This window comes from Bufo bufo, chromosome 1 (assembly GCF_905171765.1).
Source record: "Bufo bufo chromosome 1, aBufBuf1.1, whole genome shotgun sequence".
NCBI lineage: Eukaryota > Metazoa > Chordata > Amphibia > Anura > Bufonidae > Bufo > Bufo bufo.
This window is the reverse complement of record NC_053389.1, coordinates 643,369,866-643,386,589: the sequence shown is the minus strand read 5'-3', so window position 1 is coordinate 643,386,589 and position 16,724 is coordinate 643,369,866. Positions and strand designations below refer to the sequence as shown.

At 38.7% G+C, this 16,724-nt stretch overlaps 1 protein-coding gene across 1 annotated transcript in view; it reads right to left on the bottom strand.

The window, feature by feature from the left end:
• Positions 1–2,619: 2,619 nt before the first annotated feature.
• ALDH1A2 (aldehyde dehydrogenase 1 family member A2) overlaps positions 2,620–16,724 on the bottom strand; it is a 33,192-nt gene continuing 19,087 nt past the window's right edge. Inside the window, exons 6-13 of the mRNA XM_040413888.1 lie at positions 16,312–16,440; positions 16,080–16,193; positions 9,077–9,179; positions 8,778–8,962; positions 8,402–8,566; positions 7,618–7,775; positions 6,427–6,501; positions 2,620–4,896 (exon numbers count right to left, since the gene is read on the bottom strand). Coding sequence (XP_040269822.1) covers positions 4,824–4,896; positions 6,427–6,501; positions 7,618–7,775; positions 8,402–8,566; positions 8,778–8,962; positions 9,077–9,179; positions 16,080–16,193; positions 16,312–16,440 — 1,002 coding nt within the window. The 3' untranslated portion in view covers positions 2,620–4,823. The remainder of the gene's footprint in view (positions 4,897–6,426; positions 6,502–7,617; positions 7,776–8,401; positions 8,567–8,777; positions 8,963–9,076; positions 9,180–16,079; positions 16,194–16,311; positions 16,441–16,724) is intronic.

Here is a 16,724-nt window from a genome sequence, read left to right as displayed (position 1 = left end):
AAATCGGAAAATGCACCGTTTTGCAGCCGCATCCGTGATCCGTGTTTCCTGGCCGTGAAAAAAATAGGACCTGTCCTATTTTTTTCACGGCCAACGGCTCACGGACCCATTCAAGTCAATGGGTCCGTGAAAGAACACGGATGCACACAAGATTGGCATCCGTGTCCGTGATCCGTGGCCGTAGGTTAGTTTTTATACAGACGGATCCGAAGATCCGTCTGCATAAAAGCTTTTTCAAAGCTGAGTTTTCACTTCGTGAAAACTCAGAACCGACAGTATATTCTAACACAGAAGCGTTCCCATGGTGATGGGGACGCTTCTAGTTAGAATACACTACAAACTGTGTACAAGACTGCCCCCTGCTGCCTGGCAGCACCCGATCTCTTACAGGGGGCCGTGATCAGCACAATTAACCCCTTCAGGTGCGGCACCTAAAGCGGTTAATTGTGCTGATCACGGCCCCCTGTAAGAGATCAGGGCTGCCAGGCAGCAGGGGGCAGACCCTCCCCCCCTCCCCAGTTTGAATATCATTGGCTGCTGCGATGTTCGTGTCCGGCCGGGAGCTCCACCTACTGGTAAGTGACAGGTCTGTGCGGCACATTGCTAAATGAACTGTCACCTACCAGTAGGAGGAGCTCCCGGCCGGAAGCAGACATCGCAGCTCCCAGGTAAGTATGAATCTTTTACTATTGTACTATTGCTAGTAACCCGCTGCCACCAATGATCGGGGGGGGGGGGGGATTGGGAGGCCGCACACTGGCCACCAATGTTGTTAATGCTATAGAGGGAGGGGGGGGCCGATGGGGGGCGCACACTGTGCCCCCAACGATTTATTACAATAGAGGGAGGAAGAGGGGGGGCGCACACTGTGCCACCAACGAATTATTACAATAGAGGGAGGAAGGGGGGGCGGGGGGGGGCGCATACTGTGCCACCAACGAATTATTACAATAGAGGGAGGAAGGGGGGGGGGGTGGGGGGGCGCACACTGTGCCACCAACGAATTATTACAATAGAGGGAGGAAGGGGGGGGCGGGGGTGCGCACACTGTGCCACCAATGAATTATTACAATAGAGGGAGAAAGGGGGGGGGGCCGCACTGGCCACCAATGATATTCAAACTGGGGAGGGGGGGTCTGCCCCCTACTGCCTGGCAGCCCTGATCTCTTACAGGGGATATGATAGTACAATTAATCCCTTCAGGTGCGGCACCTGAGGGGTTAATTGTGCTGATCACGGCCCCCTGTAAGAGATCGGATGCTGCTAGGCAGCAGGGGGCAGTCATGTACACAGTTTGTAGTATATTCTAACTAGAAGCGTCCCCATCACCATGGGAACGCCTCTGTGTTAGAATATACTGTCGGAAATGAGGTTTCACGATCTAACTCATATCCGACAGTATATTCTAACATAGAGGCGTTCCCATGGTGATGGGGACGCTTCAAGTTAAAATATACCATCGGATTGGAGAAAACTCTGATCCGATGGTATAAAAGGGACTCCAGACTTTACATTGAAAGTCAATGGGGACGGATCCGTTTGAAATGGCACCATATTGTGTCAACGTCAAACGGATCCGTCCCCATTGACTTGCATTGTAATTCAGGACGGATCCGTTTGGCTCCGCACGGCCAGGCGGACACCAAAACGACTTTTTTTTTCATGTCCGTGGATCCTCCAAAAATCAAGGAAGACCCACGGACGAAAAAACGGTCACGGATCACGGGAAAACGGAACCCCGTTTTGCGGACCGCAAAAAAATACGGTCGTGTGCATTAGGCCTTAAAGGGATCCTGTTTTAGTAATTACACCACTTCTATAATGCTAGAGAGCTTGTTTAAATATGTGAAAGTAAAGTTGTCAAATATTGAATGCCACTCACTAGGGTTCAGCAAAGTGAGCTTCGGATCCAAGATCGCTTTGCTCCAAAATTTGTCTCTGTACAGAATTAAAATGTATGCACTCCAGCGAGGCAAATTGAGTTATCGGTATTTGATTATTAAACTTGAGAACCAATTTAAAACATGTATCTGAAGTTGGCTTCAGTATCGATTGGTACAGTTCAAAAATCTAATCCTGAAGTTATTCACTGAAGTCTCGTGGGAGCGCATACATTTTGGAGAGAAGCGACTACGGACCTTGTGCTCACCAATAGTCATCTGGACAATGCTGCAGGGGTAACTAGTCAGTGTCATAACTGTAAACATGTCCACTCTGCCTTGATTGACATACCACAGAATGGGCACACTAACCACAAGGACACAATTCACCACTCCAGTACGGCCAGATGTCTATTGGTGACAAATGCAAGCCATTTTATAATTACACTAGTAGAAGGACACGGCTTTGCACGGGTATATTTCATCTACTTCATTTAATGTTTGTGTGTGTCGTTAAAATATATTGACAGTATCACCCTTACCAGTTACCTCTACAATGATGGTTGCGTTTTTGAGTGATCGTGGAACATACATACATACGTCCTTCTTTATATATATAGATTATAAACACACAGAACAGTATCATGCCTGTGATGTCATTACTAAACCTCTAGTAATTAGTCTCCTTTAAATTGAATGCAAAGCAACTCAGATAAATAAATGTAAAAAGACAGAAATAATTTTTGTTAAATTTTAGTGGAAACAAAAAAATAAAACAAAAAAGAAAATATTCAATTCCTTTACATTTCAAACAGCACTATGTACATGATTCCTACAACATGCAAGTTGATATTTTGAGCTACACACCAATGCTGTGTGGTTGTTATTAATATTAACTTGAAACATCATTAAGCCTTTCTGTGGCTTTCATATACACATTCATGTCTTTTACTTCCTCCGTACATTAAAACAAACCTTCTATAAATATCAGTCTCTGTGACACTGGTCAGTTATACATTTCATTACAGCAGGAAGGATCATTAATTAAAATTAAAATATTCACCTATTCCCAGTTAAAATTGTGGAGGCCATTAGGACTACCAAAGTACTATAGTAAAGTTGTATGGGAAAAGGAGCTAATTTATCAAATGAAAAAAAATATATATAAATCTCCCAAGGGTATGCATTAGAATGTACTTTTTGCATATTTATGAACACACACCTTCAAATATATGCTTAAATGTAGAGCTACCATCTTTTGTTTACCGTCTGCTCCTTTTTGTTACACAAATGAGCTTGACAAATTCCAACTGATAGCAGATAACCATGGAAAAGTTGATCTTCTGTGTTGGATTTTTTGTTGTTGTTGGGTGCTGTAGTTGAAGTCATTCATGCGAAACAGTTGTGCATCCCAGAAGACCAGGCCAGACCATGGAATAGATCCTTGAACGTTGTCTTGGATGACAACTTTCAAGGACCAACCATGAATGACAAGGCATTCAGAAACCGGTCATCTGAAAACCGTAAAGTATGGCCAGCTTTGTTGTATACAATCACTTGTATACTTTGTCATAGGGAAAGAAAAATCTAGGGCTCATACATCTAAGTGGATCGCAAAATGGGATTACAGAAAAAAACAGGAAAAGGCCAACAAAATAATGAATCTATCCAATCTTGTCTACAAGAATCTAGCATACATCTAAATGAGCAATAAAGGTTTCTGGACTACGTGACTTTTGGTCTTTATCTAGACATACTTCTTTTTAGAAACAAAGGTCATAGCAACCACAAAGCATGCTACTACATTGCTGGATAGAGACAAGTTTCACAGTAATGTGAAACAGATTACATATACGTATATAGATATATATACAGACATACATGCAGTATGTAAGCAGGCAATAGATACCGCATAATCAGCAATGGCAAATAAGCTTTACCTTGCTCTAATTTAAAATTAAATAGAAGCTAAATCTTTAGCCCACAAACCTAAAAAAAAACTGAATAAAAGGAAGGCATTAAAATAATATTTCATATGTAAATATATTCTAGGTTTAGGACCTCCTACAAAGCTACAAAATGGATATGCGTAAAAGGCAAGAACTCTTCCAGATTTTACAAGTCGTTTCAATGTAAACATTTAAAATTTCCAAAAAGAAATGAAATTGAAACATCTGCTTGATTTATCTAGCATCCATTTTATTGAGCAATAAAGCCAGTAATGGAAGCTTTAATATATCATTTAGGATGGTGAAGCTGAATTTACAGCATTCATGGTGATTGAGAACAGGAACTACTTGAAGAAAAACAACTCTTTCCCTCCCACGACTTGTCATCTTAAGGACCATCATCAGTAATAAAACCTTTCAATTAAAATACAGTTTAATTTCTTTGCTTCTATCACAAGAAATTATGGAGCCCCGTTATAAAAGGAATAGATTATTTGGCATTTTTCAATAATAACGGGGAATTCTTTTTTTCAGAAAAGTAAAATCTGGGAGTTTTAGATTTAAAGAAAATGAGCCTTATATGTCCATACGAGTCAGAAGAGCTAGAAACCTTACATTACCTTAATGAATACGTCAAAGTGTATTCTGTTAATCATTAAATATTGGCAGACACCGTTATAATCTACTAGGTGTAATCCAAAGCATTATAATCCTTAATTTCATGATTTATAAAATAGTTATGAAAACCTAAGACTATTCATTCGTTCCAGGCTGTTGTGTTGGTAGCTACAGAAATTGCTTAGTCCTGAGTAGTGGGCTAAATACATTTTACAGAGGTGGCAGCCAACCAGACATCCAACAAAAGAGCTCAGTCCAAGTACATCTTAACAATTCAATGGTATTGGCTAAAATGGAGGTTGAGATTTGCCAACACTTAAATGCTTTCAAGCAATAATCATTTGCAGATTTCTATGTTGCTTATTCTCATTAATTCTTAGGAATTCTTCTGAGGGATCTTTATGGTCACAGTTTTGGCTTCTGTGTATTCCCGTAGTCCATACTCTCCCCTGCACAAAAACAAATAAATTTCAATTAATCTTTGATTCGACTATGTACTTGCTGAAACTTATCATTAAGGACTCTTGTTGAAAGCATGAATCAACCACGAACTACAATGTTTATAGTGTTATGATCCCACCCAGGGTTGTCAACCGTCCAGAAATTCCTGGACAGTCCGTAAAAATAGGATACTTTTTTTCCAGTGTCCATGAAAAAAAGATTAGACGTGTCTGTGATTATTTATTTTTTTGGTTGGTGGTACTTGAGCAGGCCATTTTGTAATTCTCAGCTTTTAAATCTCACAGTAAATGCTGGTAATGTACTCAGTATTAGTATCTGGCCTATAGACATAGAGTATTACTTATAGTCTTTATAGTTCATTTTAGTTTTCCAATTTGTCTGTAAAACAAATTGGCTGTCTGTGATTTTTGGATAAATTGTCCAAAATAAAAAGTTAGGTTGGAAACCCTTGTCCCATCACTCTTTTGGGTATGTCCCCATGTTTCTCTCCACAAATCTAAATTTCTTAATGCAGGACCCACCTACTGCCCACCCTTTCCAAGTGTGCAATTTATGGTAGGCCAGATTGCGAAACTCATTTCCCAACTCAATATCTCACCTCTCTTCTAGATTTAGAAAGACATATTTAGCATGCATCTACTCCCAAAAGTCTTAAAGAGAACCTGTCACATGGAACATACAGTGCCAACTTGCCAGCAGCACACAGCAGAATGAAACGTAGTGTTGTACTAAAAGATTCAGTACATGGGTGATGTTACACAGCTTTTTGATTCAGTTTATTGAGCCAAAGCAAAAAGTGGGCTGGATGGGAATGATAAATATAAGGTAAGGGGCTCTACTTCCCCTTTCTGTTGAATCTACTTCTGGTTTTGAATCAAATTTCATTAGAAACTGCCACAAAAAAAGCTGCATGTGACACCACCACTGCATTTCTATGCTTATAAGTCTAGTGGGAGTTCCTAGTCAGTTATTGATAACTATGTCTGTATGCATGCTCATACAGTAAAGGTTGTCATTTGTTGAGCCAGACAGACCACAGGACTGTATAGAAAGAGCAGGGAGCTAAAAGAATAAAATAAAGTTATACTGATTCTTTCCCACAAAACTCTACATCAATCTGGTCAGCATTTTGGGATGTATGACATAATGACAGTATATTTAAATCATTTTCATAGTTCCAAGTTCTCTTTAATAGTTTTTTATTGCTTTATCAGCTGTTTGTCTCTACAGGATGGCTCCTTTCAGACAGTGAAGGTCTATTTATGTGGGGCAGGCATGGTTCCTTTACCAGTAAAAGAATTGCACTGCATTTTTCTGTAAACTTCAAGAATTGTGCCTTTTGAACCCTCTTTGGCATCCGAGATAACTGCCTGCCCTTTGGTTTAGCTTTTAATATTGTACATATCAAAGCAAGGGGCACAAACTATGTACATGAGCACACTGCGTCTCTATAAAGTATATAGTTCATACTTTTATACGGTGAAAAAAACATGCTTCAAGAATTGAAAAATACTCACATTTCCCTCCCATTTCCAGACATTTTGTATCCTCCAAATGGACTTTGGGCATTTAAGGCATTGTAGCAGTTTATCCTATAGATTAAGACCCAAGGGCAATGTATTAGATATGCAAGAAAGTAATTGTTTAACCAATGGTTACATGAACAATAGGAAAAATAATAAAAATATGACTTTAATCACTAAGGCAAGATGAGGGCATTCACCGATCGCTGTATGCAGAAACAGAATGACCTCCTCAGTGATTATAAATTCAAAATTTCTCACAACTCCAGACCCTAACTCTCAGGAGCACTATTTCTCATTGTATTCTGGGGAAACCCCATCGCATTATGTTAATTTGATTTGTAAAGTAATTGTAACATTCAAGTTATAGTTCTCCTTTAAAAAGTTCCTTGGGCTAGAAACTGCAAAAAGTGCACTGCTTCTAATAACCTAAAACTGACGTCATGTGTCCTTAATTACTATTCATTGCCAATAAACATTTTCATGAACTTGGAAGGACCTATTCTGAATCTGCATTTTCAAAAAAAAGGCCTAAAGGCATAAAATACAAACACTGCTTACTTAGCAAATAAGTGAATAACAAGGTACCGAAACAGATGCAAGTTAATGATGAATGGTTGATGCAGGATGTTAGAAAATACTTGAGAGGTAACCTAATTGTTACATATACCTCAGCTATTAATACCTAATATAAGGCAGAGTTTCCACATTCAGGCTTTGATTGATGCAGTTTTTGAAGCCAATGCCAGGAGCGCATCATAGGTTGATATATAGAGAAAAGACTGAATATTCTACTCTATTCGAATCTACTCCTGGCTTTGGCTTCAAAAACAAGATAAAAAAAAACAACTGATGTGGAAACCCACACTTGAGGAGTTATTAAATTCAGTAAAAGTTCAGGGTCAGCTGGGGAAAGTAAGGCTTTACACTATTATAAAGTGGTGAATGGCTGCCACAGTAAAATGCTGGGTCTACACGCTGTGGCTGAAACTTTGCCTGCACTATTTGCCCAATGGCCTCACAATTTCAGGTAAAATTGAAGAATTACCTTAAAAATCGTGCCACCATTGGTCACCATGGGTGCACAGGTGATCAAGTAAACTCACCAAAATGCCAGTACATGCATAAAGGTTTCATGCATTAGAAACTCTTAAGCATTTATAAAGTTTCCAGGTATTTTCTTACCATACAGTTCCAGCTTGCATTGCTGATGATACTGTGAGTGCCTTGTTGATATCATTTGTAAATACAGCTGCAACTAGCCCATAGTCAGAATTGTTGGCTCGCTCTATAACTTCTTCCATGGTTTTAAACCTTAATATCTGTTGTACTGGTCCAAATATCTGCAAGAGATTAATTTTGTTGCGTTACACAGATAATGTCAAACTAAATAAAGAAAAAAGTACAGCCACTACACATCACAATTATATACCTTTGTGTTTACTTTTTATATTTGCAATATATTGATGTTTTAAAAAAAAACTGCATTCTATTAAGTTTTTGTTATATGTAAATAAACACAAACCACCAAAAACACTAACTTCATTGGCCTTTCCACAATTCCAGGTCTAATTGTTTTGCATGTGCCTCTAATAACCTTTGTTAATGTAATATTATAACTATGGAAGGTTTATGATTAGAATCCTCTTGAGCAATACATTGAAAAAACCCATCATGATTAATATGAGGCACCACAATATAAGCCTAGTAAGCCTGCTTGTACCCATAAAGCACAGTTAGTATACCGAAATTAAAAGTTTATCATGATTGTGTTCACATTATATGGACAGCAATACAAAGGCAAACCTTTGTGGGTACCATGTCATAATTATACTTTTTTCACAAAACCAAGTACAAAGATGCCAAATGCTGAGAATATGAGCTCAAGTTTCAGCATCAGAAATAACTCTGCATTTACAGGACAAGACAATATCATAGTAATCAACAGCTCAATGTGAAAAGATCTTACCTCCTCCTTTGCAATCCTCATGTCATCTGTGACATTAGAAAAGACTGTTGGCTCAATGAAGAATCCCTTTCTTCCCAGAGGTTTGCCACCACATTCCAGTTTGGCACCTTCAGCAATACCACTCTGAATCATATCCAGGATTTTATTATACTGGGTTTTGTCAGTCTGTTATAAGAAAAAAAAAAAAGAAAACATGACATATGTATTGAAAGAACAGCAACGAGAAAACTCTTGTGACAGGTTGAACCAACCTCTACAGACCAATCACTATTTATGTTCCCCTAACAAAATAAGGAAAGCACCAATAAAAAAGCAGTGTAATGGTACAAACTGTTCAACTGTTCTAGGTTTATCCAGATTGCCAGATTAAGAATACCTGTGGGCCTTGTTCTGTAGTTGGATCAAAAGGACTTCCAACTATTCTCCTTTTTGCCCGTTCAACACTCCTCCGAACAAACTCATCATAAATAGAGTCTTCCACAAATGTTCGTGAGCCTGCAGTACAACACTGTCCTTGGTTGAAGAAGACTCCTTGATGTGCCTGTTCCACAGCATAGTCCACTGCAAAAGATATTAAAGTCATAAAATTAAGAGTAAAGACATATTCATTCCAATGGCATAAGCAATTTATCAATTCACATTTATAGTATATATATTAGTTGAGCAAAGACTTACAATCTGAATCTGCAAATATAATGTTTGGACTTTTCCCGCCCAATTCAAGAGTCACTCTTTTAAGGTTGCTTTTCCCAGCAGCTTCTTGAATCAGCTTTCCAACCTATGAAAAACACAGTAAAGTTATGAAATAGAAAGCCATTACAATGGTAAATACATGTACTCTTAAAAATAATCTTCACTGTAGAACTCACATATAAATCTATTGTCTTTTAGAAGGTATTCTTTTTTAAAAATTAAGTAAATGCTGCAGATCATTTAAAAAGGGTCATGGATTTTAAAAGAGACATATTCTAATATATTTTAATCTCTAGCATATATCATTGGTAACTATTTTTCCACCAAGTTTCCTGTTTTACATCAAACTGTAGAAATCAATGTGCAGTATATGAAATCTCACTGGGCATATAAAGCTTTAGTTCCGGCCCTGGGCAAAGATTAATATGCAATTTTACAAAGAACTGCATTGAAGTCATTTCCAAGCCCAATAATATGAAAATTTAATTGTTTAAGAAAACCTATGATATCCTGAATTTTATTTTCATCATACGTTTTACCCATCTAAATAAAGAATAGATTTATGTCAACTCCAGAAAATTTACTGCAAGTTATTACTAAACAATATATGCCAAGGTAAAATACAGAAGTATATTAAATCTATGTATATAATGAAGTTTGGGAGGGTTGGAACAGATAAATGTAAAATAAATCAAAAAGAAAAACTTTATGAAGGTCTAAGGCAAGTTTAGGCAATCTGCAGCTCTTCAGCTTGTGATCCCAGAAAGCTGGACATCCAAAAACTGTTTATGTCTGGCTTAGGATATACAAGTCGGGCCAGATTTAATGGTTTAATGGCATTTCATGTGCATATGTTTTACAAAGCAAGAAATATTAGAATCTGCAACAATAAATCGACCTGAAGTAGCATCAATGTTTAGAAAGAAGAATATAGCTAATATCCTAATCATACCAGGCTTCTGGCTCATTTGTTATAAAAAAAAAATTCCACAAGCAAGTTAATAACTCATTATTTAGGCAGAGGTTAGATGCTCTGTATATACCATACAAGACATTAATCTCACTTAAGAAATGAAACGGGAATCCTGCTGAGTAAATTAGAATCAGTGGTAATACAGCTGTTTGCTACAAACATTTGTTTGGCATTAAGCTCTTGCATTACTCCTGTAGTGCGCTTTGATGGCTTCACTTGTATCTTTTTGAGCAATGATGAGATCATAGTTTGTATAAAGAAAATGCATTGCCAAGTATAACAGAACATAAAAGTAGGTTTAATAAGTGTCCACAAAACAATCTTTTATGTTTAATCGGCAATTTCTCTATACACAAAAAAAAATACAAACAGGAAACTAGATCTTTTCTAAGTGGTAATTTCAGTGGATGCTCTATTGACTCTGTTATACAACATACTAGATCACTGTATTGAAATATAGAATCGTCAATATGTATAGGTAGGTAAACATTAGATTAAAAACATAAAGTGTAACAGTTGTTTAAGAGCCTTCTTAGCAAAGCCCTAACTGAGTGTTGCTAAGGAGAGTCTGTCATTCTACTAATTTACTGTGCCTAACAAATCAGATAGGCAGGGTGATGGGCAGTGATAGTTAGGGCACATGTAGTATAGTCAAGGACCATACAAAAGGCAGACTGGAATCCTTTGTATGTTACAGACATCTTCAGTGCTAAGGAAAACACCAGAGGCTGAAACAGATTCTCCTTAGCAATGCTGTTAGAAGCTTTGCTAAGGCTACTTTCACCCGTCATCTCAATAGCGGAAAAAAACGCTTCAGTTCTGTCCCCATTCATTGTCAATGGGGACAAAACTAAATTGAATGAAAATAAATGCACCAGAATGCATTCCGTTCAATTTGGTTATGTCCCCATTGTGAACAGAATAACGCTGCAAGCAGCGTTTTTCTGTCCGCGATGTGGTGTGGAGCAAGAAATTGACATTGTGTGTCAGGATGGATCAGTTTTCTCTGACACAATAGAAAATGGATCCGTCCCACATTGACTTTCAATGGTGTTCAAGACGGATCCGTCATGGCTATAGAAGACATAATACAACCGGATCCGTTCATGATGGATGCATGCAGTTGTATTATTGGAACTGAAGCGTTTTTGCTGATCCATGACGGATCCGCAAAACACACTAGTGGGAAAGTAGCTTAAGAATACTATTTTCATATTTCCCTAATTAAGTATATTACAAAATGTTTAACATCCCTGTCCCTACACTATATCAATAATAAACTGAAACAACAATTACACTTACACAGATCATTGAAGTGTTTTTTAACCACCTCAGCCCCCCTAGCTTAAACCCCCTTAATGACCAGACCACTTTTTACAATTCTGCACTACACTACTTTCACGGTTTATTGCTCGGTCATACAACTTACCACCCAAATGAATTTTACCTCCTTTTCTTCTCACTAATAGAGCTTTCATTTGGTGGTATTTGATTGCTTCTGACATTTTTAGTTTTTCTGATATTAATCAAAATAAACTGCAATTTTCTCAAAAAATTTGTATTTTTAACTTTTTCAGGTAAAATTGTTCAAATATAATTACAATTCTATACAAGTTTGTGTCAGAATTTATTGTGCTACAGGTCTTTGATAAAAAAAAATCCAATAAGTGTATATTTATTGGTTTGCGCAAAAGTTATAGCGTTTACAAACTATGGTACAAAAATGTGAATTTCCGCATTTTGAAGCAGCTCTGACTTTCTGAGCACCTGTCATGTTTCTTGAGGTGCTAGAATGCCAGGATAGTGTAAATTCCCCCCAAATGACCCCATTTTAGAAAGAAGACACCCCAAATTATTCGCGGAGGGGCATGGTGAGTTCATGTATGATTTTTTTTTTTTTCACAAGTTAGCGGAAAATGACACTTTCTGAGGAATAAATAAATAAATAAAGTTTCCATTTCTGCTAACTTCTGGCAAAAAAAAAAATAATCTCCCACGGACTCACTATGCCCCTCAGTGAATACCTTGGGGTGTCTACTTTCCGAAATTGGGTCATTTGTGGGGTGTGTTTACTGTTCTGGCATTTTGGGTGGGGCTAAATTGTGAGCAACCCTGTAAAGCCTAAAGGTACTCGTTGGACTTTCGGCCCCTTTACGCACCTAGGCTGCAAAAAAGTGTCACACATGTGGTATCGCCGTACTCAGAAGAAGTAGGGCAATTATTTTTACATATACCCATGCTGGGTGAGAGAAATATCTCTGTAAATTGACAACTTTGTATAAAAAAAATGGAAAAAGTTGTCATTTACAGAGATATTTCTCACACACAGTATGGGTATATGTAAAAATACACCCCAAAACACATTGCCCTACTTCTTCTGAGTACGGCGATACCACATGTGTGACACTTTTTTGCAGCCTAGGTGCGCAAAGGGGCCCAAATTCCAATGAGTACCTTTAGGATTTCACAGGGCATTTTTACACATTTGAATTCCAAACTACTTCTCACGCTTTAGGGCCCCTAAAATGCCAGGGCAGTATAAATACCCCACAAGTGACCCCATTTTCGAAAGGCCCTAAAGCGTGAGAAGAAGTCTGGAATCCAAATGTCTAAAAATGCCCTTCTAAAAGGTACTCATTGGAATTTGGGCCCCTTTGCGCATCTTGGCTGCAAAAAAGTGTCACACATGTGGTATCGCCGTACTCAGGATAAGTAGGGCAATGTGTTTTGGGGTGTATTTTTACATATACCCATACTGTGTGTGAGAAATATCTCTGTAAATGCCAACTTTTTCCATTTTTTTTATACAAAGTTGTCAATTTACAGAGATATTTCTCTCACCCAGCATGGGTATATGTAAAAATACACCCCAAAACACATTGCCCTACTTCTCCTGAGTACAGCGATACCACATGTGTGATACTTTTTTGCAGCCAAGATGCGCAAAGGGGCCCAAATTTCAATGAGTACCTTTAGGATTTCACAGGGCATTTTTACGCATTTGGATTCCGTGAGGGGTATGGTGAGTTCATGTAAGATTTTATTTTTTGTCACAAGTTAGTGGAATATGAGACTTTGTAAGAAAAAAAATTAAAAAAAAATTCCGCTAACTTGTGCCAAAAAAAAATAAAAAAATAAAATAAAAATTAACTCGCCATGCCCCTCAAAAGTGATCTTTATAGCGCCGCAGTGATTTTACGGTGTTTTTGCAGTGATCAGAAAAAAAATTCTGTCACTGCAGTGGGGCGGACTGAACGCAAGTGTGCGCACAAGATCAGGCCTGATTGGGCGAACACTGCGTTTTTTGTAGAGCCTATAGAACATGTCCTATTCTTGTCCGCAATTGCGGACAAGAAAAGGCAATTTCTATATAGTTCTGGCAATGTGCGGATCCGCAAAATGCGGAAAGCACATTGCCGGTGTCCGTGTTTTGCGGATCCGTGGATCCGCAAAACACATACGGACGTCTGAATGGAGCCTTACAGGGGGGTGATCAATGACAGGGGGGTGATCAGGGAGTCTATATGGGGTGATCAGGGGTTAATAAGTGACAGGGGGGGTGTAGTGTGGTGATTGGTGCTACTTACAGAGCTGCCCGTGTCTTCTGGTGGTCGATCCAAGCAAAAGGGACCACCAGAGGACCAGGTAGCAGATATATCAGACGCTGTTAACAAAACAGTGTCTAATATACCTTTCTGGGGTTAAAAAAAAATCACATCTACAGTCTGCCAGCGAATGATCGCTGCTGGCAGGCTGTAGATCAACTTGTTTACCTTGCGATCCTGTTCATAGGAAATCTTGTCTCACGCGAGATGACGCGTATATGCGTCCAGGAGGAATAACCCGGCCGCCCGCAGGACGCATCCCTGCGTTAGGCGGTCGGGAGGTGGTTAAGCACTGTTTTAATAACACAACCATGACTACACCAAAACAGTAGTGGCTCGTGTAACCTTTCTTGTTATAAATGGAAAATGACAACAGCATTCAATATATGTATATATCAATTTCTATTCTACAATTTTACTCAAAGAATTAAAGGGATTTTCCAATTGTTTAATATTGATAACCTATTCTCAGGATAGGTCATTTATATCAGATTGGCAGGAGTCCGACTCCCATCACCCCTGTTTAATGAAGCCACAGCACTCTGGTGAGCGCCTTGGCCTCCTCGCAGCTTACCAAGCACAGAACTGTCTATTAGATAATGGCTGTGCCTGGTATTGCAGCTCAGCCCCATTGACTTGGGAATGAGAATGAGCTGTGCTTATGCCGTGTGACTGATGAACGTAACCTAAGAGGCCTAAGAAGAGGCAGCATCACTCACATGAGTGCCACGGTCTCTTCAAACAGATTATCGGCAGAGGTGTTGGTAATCAGACCCAGCAGATTAGTATTAAAATCTTGGACAACGCCTTTAAAGGGGTTGTGGTCTATTAGAATAAATGGAAATCAGAGGGATCCCTCCTATTAACCAAATTGCAACACCCCCTGCTTTGAGGGACTTGTCAAAAAAAACGTATTAAATATGAATGGGCACAGATTCTCTTAGAAATAACAGCTGGCCATAAAACATTTTGGAGTTGAGGTAGCCGATTGCAGAGGTGGCTGCAAGCAGTTGTCATGATGGAACATCTATCCCAAAAAAAAACAACCTATAGACTTCTAACCAAATGATGGCAGCAAATGACAGATACTTCAGCTTGGTTGACATTCTAAAAAAAAAAATAAAAATTGTACCCATCTGAAAAGTTACCATCCATTTACAATTTTCAAAAACTAATCCTGGAAACTCTAGAATAGCCTAAGCTCCAAGTAGTTAGAACAGACTCCATTTGCCTTTGAGACAGATTTGTTATTAGTTTACTCAGCAATAGGAATTACATTTTCAAAAGCCAGGTACCTAAAGGAATTGCTAATTTTGGAATTTACAAGCTGTGGTTTTAATGTGACAGTCTCTAAGTTAGAGTATAAAACTGTCATTGGGGAGGGGGTGTCATTTCCTAGTTCTGGAAGCATTTTCTTCATTAATTGAACATAAAGCCGTATGTTTACAAATTGTTATTGTGCACAGTGTATTTAAATGTGATAATGTTGACCACTGTTGTTGGAAATCTGGAATATGGAACAGTTTGTGCCAGTTTTGCAATATACAAAAAGATAAATCTGTTATTACTTAGCATCTTTAGATAAAGTACCCCCTTTTTTATATGTGTGTTACTTGCCTATTCCCATTAGAAAGCTTGTTTATTATTGGTTTAAAAGTAAAATTTTAAAAGTTTGACATCCTTTGATTTTCAAATCCCTATTTTTTTCCTCTCCTGGAAATTAACACTTTTGTATTAAATTTTACTTTCGGCATTCAAAAATTCATGGAGACTTGTAGATCCTGAACACTAATGCAAAGTCTGTTAGGTGACCATGCCCCCTGTTACCATGTGCAATTTATAATACAAAATACTTGTGTTTAGGTGGCACAAGTGCCATTTGGCATCCTCTATGTAGCACATACTATTGCTGTATTCCCAAAAAAAGACATGATGCACTTCTCCTTTCCCTGCCACAGATGGTGCAGGCACAGACAAACAGAGCTGAGATTTGCATCTGCAAGAAGTTTTAAGTGGTGGCCTGATGACGTTGGAAGCAGAAAGAGATGGAGTAAAGATTAAGAGAGGATAAGTGGGTCTCGATTCAAATCGGTGTGGGCAATATAACTGATAGGCACTGCCCCTTCTGCAGCTGTTTTATACTAATTTGCATATTGACAAAAATATGGGGGGGGGGAAACTGGGGGTAACAGCGCACAAAGATATGTTTGAGATTGGGAATATGATAACTACAGTGTGCTGGGAATTGTTTGAAATGCACCACGGTGATGACAGACTCCTTTACATGAAACTAATGGCATACAATTACATGGTTATCAGCAGGAGATATGCCAGACTTGTAAATTACTAATGCATATAGATTCTCTATTCAGGGAAATGACCTACAATCCATGGAAAACATACATACCTCAATAGAGCCAGTGAATGCAACTTTATCTATGCCAGGGTGAGAAGTTATTGCTGCGCCTGCAGTTGGACCATATCCTGGCAAAATATTAACAACTCCTGGTGGAAACCCAGCCTAGTAAAATAAAAATGAAGGGAAAATGGTGTGTGAAAAGGGTATGAATAAAGTTAATTTTAAGTTGTTAAAATTAAGTATGTGCAAAAAGCATAATGTTCTTAGTGCCTTATTTTACCTCCTTGATAAGGGCTCCCATGTAAAGTGCAGTGAGAGGCGTCTGTTCGGCTGGTTTGATCACCACAGTGTTCCCGCAGCACAGAGCTGGTGCAACCTTCCATGCGAACATCAGAAGAGGAAAGTTCCACTGCAGGAAGCAAGAAGTGGTAAGTAGAGATGTCGCGAACATAAAATTTTCCGTTCCCGAACGGGCGAACCGCCATAGACTTTAATAGACAGGCGAATTTTAAAACCCACAGGGACTCTTTCTGGCCACAATAGTGATGGAAAAGTTTTTTCAAAGGGACTAACACCTGGACTGTGGCATGCCGGAGGGGGATCCATGGCAAAACTCCCATGGAAAATTACGTAGTTGACGCAGAGTGTGGTAAGTTGAATTCGCAATGCGATTAATATAACCTGTATTAATCG